The following is a 14609-nucleotide window of genomic DNA, read 5'->3' as shown; positions in this document are numbered from 1 at the left end:
TTTGATCTAATTTTAATAAAAATAATATAATTTAATTAATTATATGTGTTAAATTTTAATTTTTAAAAAATATCTTTAAATAAAGATATTTTTGACATCTTTATCTAAGTGGCTCCCTTTATTACATTTTCATATGAATTTCACATTTCAGTATGCATTCTACATAAGTGGTTGATTTAGTTCTTGAAATACAAATAGTCTAGTTCATATATAATATGTAAGGATCCTTTGTTTCTTTCTTGCCATTGTTTCCTTGTGTATACAAAATTATTTTGTCTTTTTAAAATAATTTCTATAGAGTCAAATTTAATTTCAATGATTGATTACTTTTGTTAAACAATATTCATCTTTCATGAATACAGTATTAGTTTAATTTTTTTTATTAGTTTTGCAGCCATTAAATTTATATGGTCAAAAATGGTTATTTACCCGAATAGTGATATTAAGGGTTGAACTATTAATCATATATGAGTTTTACATATTTTGTGTGGAATTAGACTTGTTTGGAGGAATTGTCCTAAAACATGACTTAATATTCTGATCTACTGTTAAAATTTAAAACTGAATGAGTTAAACAAACTCAATACCAAAAAATTAGTTATAACTTATAATAGGACAACCTTGTTTCACACAAATTAGTTATAACTTATAACAGGACAACCTTGTTTCACACTATGATCATTACCAATATAGATCGATATGAATACGAAACGTCAAATAAAAAGCAAGTGAATAATTGAAACCTACAATTGTTGATAAAATTGATAACAAACTTATCCTGCTTTTTAAATTTGTTTTGGTGCATCAATTTTCAGTTTTTCTCAATGCTTATCTAATCTCTCTTTCCACTTGTTATATATGCTCTATTTCAATCTTCTTTTTTTCCCTTTTAGTTTGACATATATATTTGCTTTTAAAAAAAATTGAAGGATTAGATTGAACCCCGCAGAACCAGCTTTTTCTTTCCCCTATAGTATGTACATATCAATAAAGTTCAGTTTGAAACATCCATAGATTTATACGAGTCACGACATTAGGCCAACTCCTTTAGTTAGTTTCCAAAATAAATATTGCAATTCAAGGAGCTAGGAATAGCCAAAATAGGATTAATAGAGAAACAGATCCATTTGAGATTCAATAGCTAGCATGCATGTGTTTTCAAAGTAACTAAGTGATCAAATAATAACATCTTAAACACCATCCTAACTAACAAAAACAATAAGAGGAGGCTGCATTAGTGGAAGTTCTGCTAATAGAAACAAATGCCAGTAGTTTAATTGAAAAGGAAAAAAAAAAGAGGGGTGGATTTGAATCCACAACTGAGGTAACTTTAGTACTGAAACTAGGGGAGCAGACGAGCAGTGAGAGAGTAACTATAGGTTCATGTAGATGATCAAAGTTTGACACTTTGACTTGTGACTGATGAGCCATGATTAATGCTTTCATTATCTTTATGGGGTGGCATGGACTTTTTAGAGAGTAGATAAGATGGGATGCCTTTTCTTTACTTGAAAAGAAAAATGACGTGAATTATGAAAGGAATGGACCACATCTTCAAACCATTTTGGAGGGGACTTCTCTGCTTACTTGATCTCGTGGAAGGCTGCATGCAAATGCCATTTGCTTCAATATATAACACATGCTTTACATTTCTCCAATGAAGTTTATTTAGAATGAATTCTACAAAAGCTTACCCAAGTCACTACCCTAGTAAGTTGTAGTTTATCTAAACACACACAAAGCTGATCTTAGAGATGTAAAATACATGTTGAAATTTTCAAATGTATTGATTATTATTGAATATTTTCTATTTAGAATTTTTAACTAATACCCTGGCAAAATCTTCACTAAATTACTTTCACAAGTAATAAGGTACTTTGTTTTGATTCTTAAACTGAGCAAAACTTGTAGCTTTGAAAAGCTTCTTTTTCAATGTAATGAAAAGAATTCAAGTAATCATGTGAACCCTATGCCTTTGCCTATGGGATTATTCTATAGTTGTCTATCAATATATTTTGGTAAATGATCAGCATGTTCATGGAAGATATAGTTTAGCAATCAGAATCAGCACAAGAGAAGAATAGAACTTCCATTCAAGGTATATATATATATATATATATACATACTGCTCTCATTCAAAAATTAATGGAGCCTTCGCTGGACGATTTGTATATCCTGTAAGCAGCAATGCACATTGTGAAGTTACCAATTTCGGTCAGCCCCGCTTGAAGAAACACCAATACCTGCAACTCATAACGGAACCACCCATTCATTTTGTATGTTCAACCTATTTTAATAAAGTTCATATTCTAAATGGAACGGGGAATGAAGCAACATATATGCCTATTGTTTCGTCCTGGCAATGGGGTGACCGAGCTTTAGCTGTTCCAAGCAGGCAGCTGTCGGAGAGGAAGAGCTATACGTCGGTCTGGATCGAACACCGCGGTGGGAATACCTGCAAAAGATACTCCGACGCTCAAGTTAGTAATGATCTTTAGTGAATTAGCTAAGTAAAGAATAGAAGACTGAGAATGGAACCTGAACCTTAGCCGAGGATATTAGCTCGGCTTTATAGGAGTTGTTTTATCCGTTTTACTGGAGATAAGTCCTAGTTTGTAGGTTGGTTATGATATTCTGTTTTGGTGATTAGGTTTGCTGAGCACGTTTCTTATTTTCAAATGGGTGAGGCCGTTCCTGTCTGCTTTCATGCCGAGCTTATCGGGCAGCTGGCGTAAGGCCGAGGATAAGGGTGACGTATCATAGCCCCCAAGCTTGCGTTGGTTTGGACAGGACTAAGGCGAGCTTTCGAACCAAGAGTACCGCAATCCTCGGTCGCTGAGTTGTTGTCGTATATGCTCCTTGCAGCCCCCAAACTCGGCTTGGTTCTGTACAGAATCCAAAACATTTTGGGTGGCTTCGTTCTGCGTGCCATTATGACATGATTGATGTGAAACTGCCCCGTTTTTCTAGGCACCCCTGTCCATTGGATTTTGTAGTGGGTTTAATGCTTATCTTTTTTAACAATCTGGATTAAATGCTTGTGGTATTGTAACCGTTTGTGTTTTAGGGGAGTTATCTATAGTTTCATTTCTCCTTTCCTTCACACTGCTGTGTTTTGAAAAAAAGTTTGTGTCTTCTACCTGACTGAGAATGAGTAAGAAAGGTCAGTGTTAACTCCTCTTCTATTTTTCTTTTTTGCTTTTTTGTCTTTCCGTTTCGTTCCTCGTTAATGGAGAACTGTAATGTGGGTGACCTATATGGTTGGGTGGATGCTAGGGTGAAAGAGTATGCCTCCTAGTTTGATGATGAGGAATCGGTGAGGTTGTTGGGTTCAGATTTCTGGATCAAGGAGGGTAGTAATGTTAGGATAGAGTTATTACCTTGTGAGAGAGGTGACCGAGTGTGCAACCGACTGGACGATTGGTCTTTCTTTTTCATGTATAGTTGTCTGTTTACTGAGTTGGGTGTGAGACTTCCCTTTACCGAATTCGAGTGTGGGGTGTTGTATTGGTTAAATTGTGCCCCATCACAGCTTCACCCTAACTCCTGGGGTTTTGTCCGAGCGTTCGAAATTTTGATGGATCTGTTGGAGCATCCGCCGTCTTTGAGACTGTTTTTCTCTTTATTTCAAGAAAAAGGGGTGAATAGGGGCTTGTGGGTAAACCTTAGTAGCTATCTCCGTCGTGTTGTGTTTGGTCTATATAAGTCTTCGTTTAAGGACTTTAAATCCATGTTTGTAAGGGTTAGGAGTGTACCTGAGGATTTCCCATTTTATTTGAACGAGCATTTAGTCGAGAGATTTCCTTTATTTTGGTGTGCCAAGCCGTATCAAGCATTGGATGTAGATGATAGGCTTCCTGATGATGATATCGTGATGGATTTTTTGTTTAAGTCCTTGGGTCCAAAAGATTTGTTGTCGGTTGCCGAGATGTTGAAATGGGATACTGATAGACAGGCTGTATACGATCACATAGGTAATTAGTTTTACTGTGTTTGTTTCCTATTTCTGTTTTGATCTGTCGTTCCTGATTTGGTTATTTGTGATTTGCAGTCGAGAAAGCTCATGCCATCACCACTGCAGGTTTGAAGTCTTTCTTCAATCAATGCAAGAAAGGTGAGAAAGAAGTTTCATCTAATGTCGAGAAAGGTCTTGCTGCTTTGGTTCAATATGGTCCTGGGCAGAAGCATAAGAGGAAAAGAGGACAAGCTCAAGGCAGCCTTGCCGAGGTCTTAGAGGGTAAGGGGGAGTCTTCTATGATTCTGCAGATGGTTGAGTCTGCATATGAATCACAAAAAAAGCTCTATGGGTACGATGAAAACGAGCATGCTAGGTCTTTGTGGGCAAAGTGGTATCCTTTTAGCACCATGGCTGATGAACTTTGCTGCTTCCCGGATGACATGAAGATGATTGACGAAGTTGGCCGAGCTGGTGTTAGCCAATTTCTTCAAGTACAGGTTTTGTTGTAATGTTGTAAATATTTGTTAATGTCACCTATTTACTTGTTTTCTTTTCCATAGGTGATTGGTGCTCGGATCGTTGCCATTGGTCGGGCACAGGAGCTTGCCTTGGAGCGGGAGGAGAAAGAGGCTTCCCGTGTAGAGGAGCTATTTGGGATTATCCAGGAGAAGGACCAAAAAATTGCTGAGCTCTCTGCTTCAATGGAGAGGAAGGAGCTGGAATTGGCTGACGAGAGGAAACTGCAGAAGACATCGTCTGAAAAACTGAAGGTTATGGGGTCCGAGAATGATCAGCTTTCTGCTCGGATCAAAGAGTTGGAAAGTGGGATTTATGAGGCTTTTGCTCAAGGATTTGATCGCACCGTTTCTCAGGTCAAGGTGCTATACCCGGAATCTGACCCTTCGAAGGTTGATGTTATGAAGGTGGTCGTGAATGGTGAGCTTGTGGATGACGAGGCTGGTGCTGGAAGTGATGGCGAAGGATCCAGCATGGGTGATAAGGCAGATTAGGCCTTTTTTAGTTTGTGCTTTTATTTTGTAGGTTTTGTATATGGTGTTTTGGATTTGAGACTTGTATCTGACTGTTTTGGTTCTTTTGGACAATTTCGAGTATTATTCTCGGTCGTGTTATTTTGGTTTCCGAGTATATAGCTCGGTTTGACGGTGACTTGTTTAGTTTTTTATAAAATATGATATTTGGCAAAGTTGTGATAATGGTATGTTGTGTTGTGATATCAATTGCGTGTATGTATTGAAGATGGCTATCTGTTGCCATTTCTTATCTTATCAGACTGTCAATAAGTAGAGCGGTAGCTTTGATATAGGAGGTATGGTGGAGTGAGCCTTTAGGCTTTGTTTGGGCAACTTAATGTTGTTTTGTTTGTTTGTATTTTTTCGAGTAATATGCTCGGCGTACGTTTTGTGTTTTCCGAGTATGAAGCTCGGATTATTTTGAATGTTTGTTGGTTGAAATATATGCTAACTGCCATGATAAAAATGTTTTACTTGTAATGTAAGTTACATTGGTATAATGTTTTGTGGCGTCCGGCCTCATTAAAACCCTCTCCGAGTAAAATCCAAGTGTTTTTTGGGAAAAAATCTTCGGAGGGAAAAAAGAGTACCATCATTCGCGTATTTACAGCATGTGTTATGATTGATATCCCCTTAATGAGGAGACGTTCCAGGTTCCCGGAAGTTGATCTCCTTTAAGGGTTTCTAGCTTGTAATCCCCCTTTCTGAGATTTTGGAGAACTCGGAAAGGTCCATCCCAATTTGCTGCTAATTTGCCATGTGCTGGAGGCTTCCGAGCTTCTTCTGTTTGTCTGAGTACGAGGTATCCTTTAATGAAAGACCTATGAACTACTCTTTTGTTGTGTCTTCGCTCTATGTACTGTTTTCTAGCTCGCTGCTTTATGGTTGAGATGTCTCTTTCTTCTTTCACAAGATCCAGCTCGGCTGCCCCAACTTGTAAATTATTTGATTGATCATATAGCTCGGCCCGTAACGTCGGGACACTGACTTCTACTGGGATTAGTGCCTCTGCACCATATACCAGTTTGAAAGGAGTTTCTCCTGTAGCAGATTGAATGCTGGTGTTGTAGCTCCATAGGATTTCTGGAATGAGGTCGGCCCACTCCCCCTTAGCCTCGCCGAGCTTTTTCTTTAATCCCTGCAAGATGATTCTGTTAGCTGATTCAACTGGCCCGTTGGTTTGCGTGTACTCGACTGAGCTGAAATGATGTTTAATGTTAAAATTTGTTAGAAAGGTAGCGAGCTTATGGTCTGTAAATTGTCTCCCGTTATCCGAGATTATCTCCCTTGGGATACCGTATCTGCATATAATATTTTTCCATAAGAAAGATTGCACTTTCTCTGCCGTTATATGTGCTAGCGGTTGTGCCTCTATCCACTTAGAGAAATAATCTATTGATACTAAAAGAAACTTTACCTGACCTGGCGCTTTTGGAAAAGGTCCGAGGATATCCAATCCCCACCTATCGAAAGGCCAGCTTACCTCTATGGTGTGGAGCTCTTCAGCCGGGATCTCCATGAGGGTGGCGTGTTTTTGACAATTATCACATGCCTTTACTTTCGAGATACAGTCCCTTTTTATTGTCGGCCAATAGTATCCTATTCGCAGTATCTTTGCGGCCAATGCTCGGCCACCGATGTGGTTTCCACAAACCCCTTCGTGGGTTTCTGCCATGACATCTTTGGCCTCCTCCTTACTCGGCTCCTCGTTTGGCACGGCACCTGTGTTGATGTAATTGAAAAAGGGTGTTCTCCAATCTGGTACCTGCATGATGCTTAAGATTGTGTCCTGCTCAAAGCTCGGCTTGTTGAGTGTTAGCTGTGACAGGGCCAGTGTGTTTTCCGCCTGCCTTGTTGTGGCTAACTTGGATAACACATCGGCTCTGGTGTTTTGTTCTCAGTTTACATGAATAATATCAAATTTACTGAACTTTGAGATGAGATCATTTGTTATGAGCCAATATTTCTCTAACAAAGGATCTTTTACCTGGTACTCGCCCTTGATTTGTTGTACTACAAGCAATGATTCGCAGTAGACTGTTATCTGAAGTATTCTGAGTTGTTGGGCGAGCTTTAATCCTGCTAGCAGAGCTTCATATTCCGCTTGGTTGTTACTTGCGTTGAAGCAGAATTGTAGTGATTGTTCGGCTATCACTTTCTCTCCCTCTTTTAGCAGTACCCCAGCTCCGCTTCCTTCTCTGTTTGATGCTTCATCCACATGTATACTCCAATTTGCTGATGTGTGTTGTGCCTCATTGGTCATCTCTGACACAAAGTCGGCGAGTATTTGTGACTTCAGAGCCTTTCTCGACTCGTACTGGATGTCAAACTCGGATAGTTCGATTGACCACTTTATTAACCGTTCGGCCAGCTCGGGTCTGGTTAGTATCTGCCTTAGTGGTTGGTCTGTTCGTACTATGATTGTATGGCTTTGAAAGTAATGTCGCAGCCTTCTTACCGTTGTGACTAGTGCCAGTGCTAGCTGTTCTATCTTCGGATACCTTATTTCTGCTGGTTGTAGTACCTTACTAATGAAGTACACTGGGTTTTGCTTTTTTTCCTGTTTCCATCACTAGGACCGAGCTTATGGCATGGTTAGATACTGATAAATAAAAAAACAACGGCTTACCTGCCTCTGGTCTCTGGAGTATTGGAGGTGATGCTAAGAGCTGTTTGAGTTCCGTAAAGGAGTTTTCACATTCGTCTGTCCATGTGAATTTCTTGCCCTTAGAGAATGTCTGGAAGAAATGATAAGATCGGTTTGCCACTGCAGGCAGGAAACGTGATAGGGCGGCTATTCTCCCTGCTATTTGCTGGACTTCTTTTACTATCTTTGGACTTGTCATGCTCAGCACTGCATTGCATTTCTCTGGGTTAGCTTTTATACCTCGTGAGGTTAGTATGAAGCCAAGGAATTTCCCTCCTTGGACTCCAAAAGCACATTTGTCTGGATTGAGCCTCATGTTATATGCTCGGAGTTGGTTGAAAACTTCTACCAAATCATCACAGTGTGACCCTTGTGCAGGTGTTTTTGCTACCATATCATCTACATAGACTTCTATATTCCGGCCTATCTGTTGTTGGAATACTTTTCCATTAATCTTTGATATGTCGCCCCTGCATTCTTTAAGCCAAAAGGCATTACCTTGTAACAAAAATTTCCATGTTCTGTTATAAAAGCTGTTTTGCTTTGGTCTTCTGGGTGCATCAAAATCTGGTTATAACCAGAGTATGCATCCATAAAACTCAAGGCTTTGAAACCAGAAGCATTATCAACTAAATTATCAATGCAAGGTAATGGATATGCATCTTTAGGGCAAGCTTTGTTTAGATTTGTAAAATCGACGCACATGCGCTATTTACTTGAAATTTTCCTTACCATTACCACGTTTGATAGCCATGTGGTGAAGCGGATTTCTCTGATAAAACCTGCGTTGAGGAGCTTTTTGGTTTCTTCGAGTGCTGCTTGTTTTTTCTCCTCTCCGAGGTTTCTTTTCTTTTGTGCTACTGGTCGGACTGCCTTGTCAATTGCTAACTTGTGGCAGCTGACTTCTGGGCTTATTCCAGGCATGTCGTCCGGTGTCCATGCAAATAGGTCGGCATTCTGGCGCAGTAAACTTATAAGCTTTTTGCGTTCCTCTCCTTCTAGTGCTTCACCAATGTGTGTGTACTATTTGTCATCTGATGTTAATATCACTCGGTGGAGGTTATCCATTGGCTGGGGTCTCTCGCCGAGGTCTTCTCTTGGGTCGAGCTCGGCCAACGTAGGGATCTCTGCAGTGTCGTGTATTGCTTGGACTTGTGCCCGAGCTGTCATGTTCGTCGGGCTTTGTTTCAGGCTGGCATTGTAGCACTGCCAAGCTTCCTGGTGGTCGGCGTACACTGTTGCTATCCTGTTTTCCTGTACTGGAAACTTAACACACATGTGTAAGGTAGACACTACCGCTTTGAATATATTCAAGGCGGGTCTCCCAATAATAATATTATAAGGGCTATAACAATCTACTATTAGGTACTGAATATTGATGGATTTTGACATAGGGATCTCTCCCATCGTGATCGTTATCCATACGTGTCCCATGATGTGGACCCTTTCTCCAGAGAACCCAATTAGCTCTCCAGAGGAAGGCTGTATTGTTTTTTCTGATAACTTCATCTTTTTAAAGGTAGAATAGAACAAAACATCAGCACTACTACCTGGGTCCAGCAGTGTTTTTCTTACCAACAGCTCTCCAACCTGGATGGAGATTACTACTGGGTCGTCGAGGTTAGGGCTTGCCGATCTGAAGTCTGATTGATTGAAGGATATTGTGACATCTGGGTCCTCCTCCTTCTTTGGCTGCAATGTTCCCTCGATTGCCAGCATTGCCCTATAGCTTTATTTTCTGGCTGAGTTTGTTTCACCTCCGCCTGCGTATCCTCCTGATTTTCTTCTCTCTATATTTAGTTACCACCGACCCGAGCCTATGCGAAGCAAGCCTACACCTGACAGTCTATTGCAGATCTTCACTTCAATCATAGGAAGCAGAGAGGACTGGATTTGGATACCGTAAGGCACATGCAACAAGACGAAAAGCGCAAGCATCTTGAACTCTTACCTTCACTATATAAGAACATTTGGCATAACAGCAGGAAACTGCCTTTAGTGCACAACAGAGGGGTTAAAAGCCACTATTCGTTCGATAGCGGAAGTCTTCATTTGCTTTACCACTTGTAAATCCTCATAGACTGTTCTAAGTAAGGTTATGGTACGTGGTTAGTCTCATATGTGGCTGATGATTCCTCTTGGCGGATCAGAAGCTGTATGTTCTTTGTTGTTCTTATCTGTTACTGCTTGTTTGTGTTCGTTCCTGTCCGAGTTTGTACCTCTGGCTTTTTGACCTTCGACATATTTGCCTAAGAGCCTTTGGTGTGCCAGTCTTTCGAGCAGGTCTTTTGCAACGACGCAGTCGTCTGTGGTATGGCCAAACTTCTGGTTGAAGGCGCAGTGCTTGCTTCTATCCACGAACCTTTGGTCTTGGTAGTTCCCTGCTCGGGCTGGTGGCTTCACGATTTTGGCATTCAGAATCTCTTTTATGATGTTCTCTCTCTTGGTATTGAATCTGGTATACGTGTTATATTTTGGTGTGAGCTTGAAGGGCCTCTTTGTATCCTTGTTGCCTGGTGATCTGAAAGCTTTTTCCTCATCCCTCCGCTGAGGTTGTCTCTCCGGCTTTTGGGCCTCTCGGAGCTCTTCAATCTCAATTTGACCTGCAGCCCTTTCTCGGAACTCCTCCAGTGTTTTTGGTTTTGTTATCGCAATGGTTTTCCAGAATTTGCCTGGTCGGAGGCCGGCCTTGAGGGCATGCAGGTGGACAGCAGGATCCAAATCTTGGATCTCCATAGTGGCCTCGGAGAACCTGGTCATGTAGTTCTTTAAACTCTCATGTTGGCCTTGCTTGATTGTGCCTAGGTAGTCTGATCTGTGGACATAAATTCTTGATGCAGCAAAATAGTCAATAAAGGATTTTGCCAGCTCCTCAAAGGAGGAAATTGAACCTGCAGACAGTTTAGAAAACCACAGTAATGTAGCACCATCAAGATAGGTAGGAAAAGCTCGGCAAAGCACGGGCTCGTTGTTAGCGCCGTTAAAAAACATCATGGATTAAAACTTTTTGACATGAGCTCGGGGGTCACCGAACCCCTTGTATGGTTCCAGCGCTGTAGGTAATACAAAGTTTTTCGGCATCTGAAACTTAGTGATCTCATCAAAAAAGGGGTTCTCGAGGGTGAGCTTTTCCTTTGGTGGAGTGATGTTCAGGAGTTCCGTATTGCCCTGCGTCGAGCTTTTAGAGCTTTCTCCTTCGTGCTTTCCATTGTTCTGTGCGGACAGTTCAGCTATCTTCCACACCTCCGCCTGGAGTTCGGCGATCTGAGCTAAGAGCTCTGCCTGTGTGGGTTGGGGGTTCCCATTGTCAGCCATGTTCGAGGATAGAGAATCCTGCAAAATAAGGTAAGATACTAAATAAAATGAATGGTGAGGTCAGATATATTCCGGCCCCATGGTGGGCGCCAAGTGTTTCGTCCTGGCAATGGGGTGACCGAGATTTAGCTGTTCCGAGCAGGCAGCTGTCGGAGAGGAAGAGCTATACGTCGGTCTGGATCGAACACCGCGGTAGGAATACCTGCAAAAGATACTCCGACGCTCAAGTTAGTAATGATCTTTAGTGAATTAGCTAAGTAAAGAATAGAATACTGAGAATGGAACCTGAACCTTAGCCGAGGATATTAGCTCGGCTTTATAGGAGTTGTTTTATCCGTTTTACTGAGAATAAGTCCTAGTTTGTAGGTTGGTTATGATATTCTGTTTTGGTGATTAGGTTTGCTGAGCACGTTTCTTATTTTCAAATGGGTGAGGCCGTTCCTGTCTGTTTTCATGCTGAGCTTATCGGGCAGCTGGTGTGAGGCCGATCTTATCTATTCACGTGCCGAGCTTTTCGGGCGGCCGAGAATAAGGGTGACGTATCACCTATTATTTTGCAGCAAGAAATTTTTCATAGCAATGTTAACTGGACTTCTGCATAGATTGGATTTGAGAGCACAACTCATTAATCCTAAAATTATAATAATTTGACATAATGAAGTTACCTCGAGGACTCAGTTATAAAAGAAATGTCATGTATATGCACGAAGTGCTCCACCAAGAAGAAGTACCTAGAACCAATCAATCAGAACAAACACACACATACACACAAATAAGAGCTAATTAATAATAAAAGAAAGAAGGGAGCCACTTAGATAAAGATGTCAAAAATGTCTTTTTTAAAAGATGTTTTTTAAAAATTAAAATTTAACACATATAATCAATTAAATTGTATTATTAATAAATTACAAAAAAATTAGACTGGACAAATCAGTTTACAAAAAAATTAATAAATTAAATTTTGAACCGGTATAAATTAATATTTTTTATAAAAAATATTAATTTAAACTGATTCAAAATTTGATTCACTAATTTTTTATCAATTAATTTATCTGGCATAATTTTGACGAAAATAATACAATTTAAATAATTATATGAGTTAAATTTTAATTATTAAAAAATATCTAAAAAAAGACATTTTATGCATGGGAGCATCCCAAGAAAGAAAATTAAGGAAAAACTCACCATACCCCAAGAGAGGCCCTTCCAAGCTTGATGACCGGATTTTTCGCCTTTTTGCCAGGACAAAGCCATGGCTATAATCCTTCAAATAGAAAAGCAACAATATAATGAAGCGAAATGAAAGCATGAATGATAAAGCAGAGAGTGTGTTAGAGAGAGAGAAGGACCATTCAGCGACGCTGGAGACGTGAACGGCCCACGTGGGCATGCAAAGAGAGGCCAACGGTGGTTCATGGAGCTGCAACGGCAGAGACAACGCGGGTTCTACATAGCTCACAAACTGCAACACAGTTACTCCAACTCCAACTACACCAACCGATTTCAATATATTGCTTTCACATTCAACCTTTCCCATTATCTCACATTTCAAAAGCTTTCTAATTTCACTGCAACTGGATCTTGACCTCCACGGAACAGGAATTTCCGCACTACACCAACCTCTTCCTGAGTACAAGCTTGCCACCGACATCTTTGCAATTTTCGGACACAACACCACAGCGCTATCCACTGCAATTTTCCAACCCTCACTTCGGATAACCTTCCTTTTTTGTTCACGATCGGGAATATTTTTTATTTTGGGCCTAAAAGCTAAACCCAATTATGAGGGCCCACGGATTTGAAAGCTATTTTTACCCCCTAATAGCTCAACCCTACTTTTTTTTCACTTATCCAAAAAAGCCCTATTTTGTTGAGCCTTTGGATGTGCATCCTATAACCAAGACTGAAGGCAGCCCAATATGATGTCCAAAAATAATCCAGCATAAAACAGTAGTAAAATTAGTATAGGACGTTCACCAAAAAATATTTGTATAGGACAATCAAACTATTGAGGATACCTTGTTCAAAAACAAAACAAATTTAGGATACCAAGACCAAAAAGAAAAAAACTATTGAGGATTCATGCCAAAAAGAGGATAAAAAAAAGAAAAAAGAAAAAAGGTTTTGACGATTAAATGCATAATCTGTTGAACTAAAGATATAATCATTGCTAAATCAAGTAAAAGGTCCTGACCCAAAGAAAAAAAGAAAAACAAGTGAAAGGTTCGGTATAAAAGTTTTAGATGATGATTCGGGTAAATATTCTTTTCAGCTCCTGATCATTTTTCTGTGAAACATATCGCACTTTAATTATCACTAAATCTCAATCAGGTCTTCACCTATCAATATGACTGGACCGATCGACTCCTGTAATCGGTTGCCAACGAATTACCAGTATGACATGTCAGATGAAGTCTAAGTTGTTAAAGCCAAGTGCCACGTGTCAATAAGAATCGTTGCAGGGATTAAAAACTCCCCTACCTACAATTGAAACGTCGACGTCACTTGCCATTCATAAACCCCATTTCTCAAATGATTGAAAAGGTAGAATTTTCATCTTGCATCTATGTGAGAAGACTAACCAACGATGGACATGGGTACTGCAAATTTTGGTTCTTCATGCAATTGCGAAAAAAATGCGATGGATATGAGTGGAGTTGGAGCACTCGAATTAGTATTGATGGAAGTAGTTTGGAAGGAATGTCGAGGAGAATGAAGAAGAAATTTGTTTTTCTAGTGTGTAATTGCGGAACTTACGCCATCTTATTCGAATTTGGCACTTCACAAAATTTAAGGAGACTTCTCTTTGGTTGTTCTTATTTTAAGGTAAGTTTTATATTTAGAGTTTTGTTAGGTTTGCCGAGTTATTTGGTGATTTTTAAAATTTAATAGTAGGTATCTTTACTATAGAACAACGCATGATATTACAAATATTTTGTTTGGCTAAATGAGTACATTGCCTCTTTATATATTGATGAAGTGGCACAACATGGAGTTGCAAACCCAACGAAAAAGATAAAAGAAATGATTGCAGAGATAGAGAAAAAAGATGGTTAAATACAAAAATATTGAGAAGGGCAGTGGTCTGGTGCTTTTAACAAGTGAAAACTGTTTGGTTAATTTTGTTGTAATCCTGATTGTTACTAAGTTCTCCTTGTTGCTTTAATTCTGTAAAGTATGGTTACTTATTTTGAGGTAAATTATATTGATTTGATTGATCTCTAGGTTAAGTGTTACGGAGAGAATTTTAAGTTCATGCAACTATTCTTATTGATACGTGACACTTGACTTTGACAACTCTGACTCCACCTAATACGTCATATTGATAACTTGTTGGCAATTGATTATGGGAGTTTGTCCAATTATATTAATGGGTGGGAACCTGATTGAAGTTTAATGATGATTAAGGTGTAATATGTCCCAAAAAAAAAAATGGTCAAGGACTGAAAAAGGGTATTCACCCTTGTGATTCTTAAAAAGGATGTTGTTTTACCTAAAGAATAATAAATATTTGTAAGTATCTCTAAAATAAACACAACAACTTGTGCTTATTAAATGTGCTGCATTTTTATAAACTATTGAATTTCATTAAATGTAAATCAAAATCTGCTATAAAAAAAAGAGTATTAATAGAGCATAATAAATATAGAATACACTA

The 14609-nt window shown here is 39.4% G+C and overlaps 1 protein-coding gene across 3 annotated transcripts; it reads right to left on the bottom strand.

Moving 5' to 3' along the window:
- Positions 6694 to 12786, bottom strand: LOC107640194. 3 transcript variants are annotated; one of them, XM_021123094.1, is made up of 4 exons: positions 12301 to 12786; positions 12142 to 12215; positions 11617 to 11682; positions 6694 to 11497 (listed from the first exon to the last, which is right to left on the bottom strand). In XM_021123094.1, the coding sequence occupies exon 4, from the start codon at positions 10628 to 10630 to the stop codon at positions 9752 to 9754; it is 879 nt and encodes a 292-aa protein (XP_020978753.1). In that variant the 5' UTR covers positions 10631 to 11497; positions 11617 to 11682; positions 12142 to 12215; positions 12301 to 12786; the 3' UTR covers positions 6694 to 9751. The 3 variants fall into 3 exon arrangements, with proteins under 3 accessions (XP_020978753.1, XP_020978752.1, XP_016199228.1); XM_021123093.1 differs by having other exon boundaries at positions 12137 to 12215; positions 12301 to 12785; XM_016343742.2 differs by having other exon boundaries at positions 10608 to 11497; positions 12137 to 12215; positions 12301 to 12751.

The sequence above is a fragment of the Arachis ipaensis genome, chromosome B05 (genome assembly GCF_000816755.2).
Source record: "Arachis ipaensis cultivar K30076 chromosome B05, Araip1.1, whole genome shotgun sequence".
In the NCBI taxonomy this organism is placed as follows: domain Eukaryota; kingdom Viridiplantae; phylum Streptophyta; class Magnoliopsida; order Fabales; family Fabaceae; genus Arachis; species Arachis ipaensis.
This window is presented reverse-complemented; position numbering and strand designations above follow the sequence as displayed.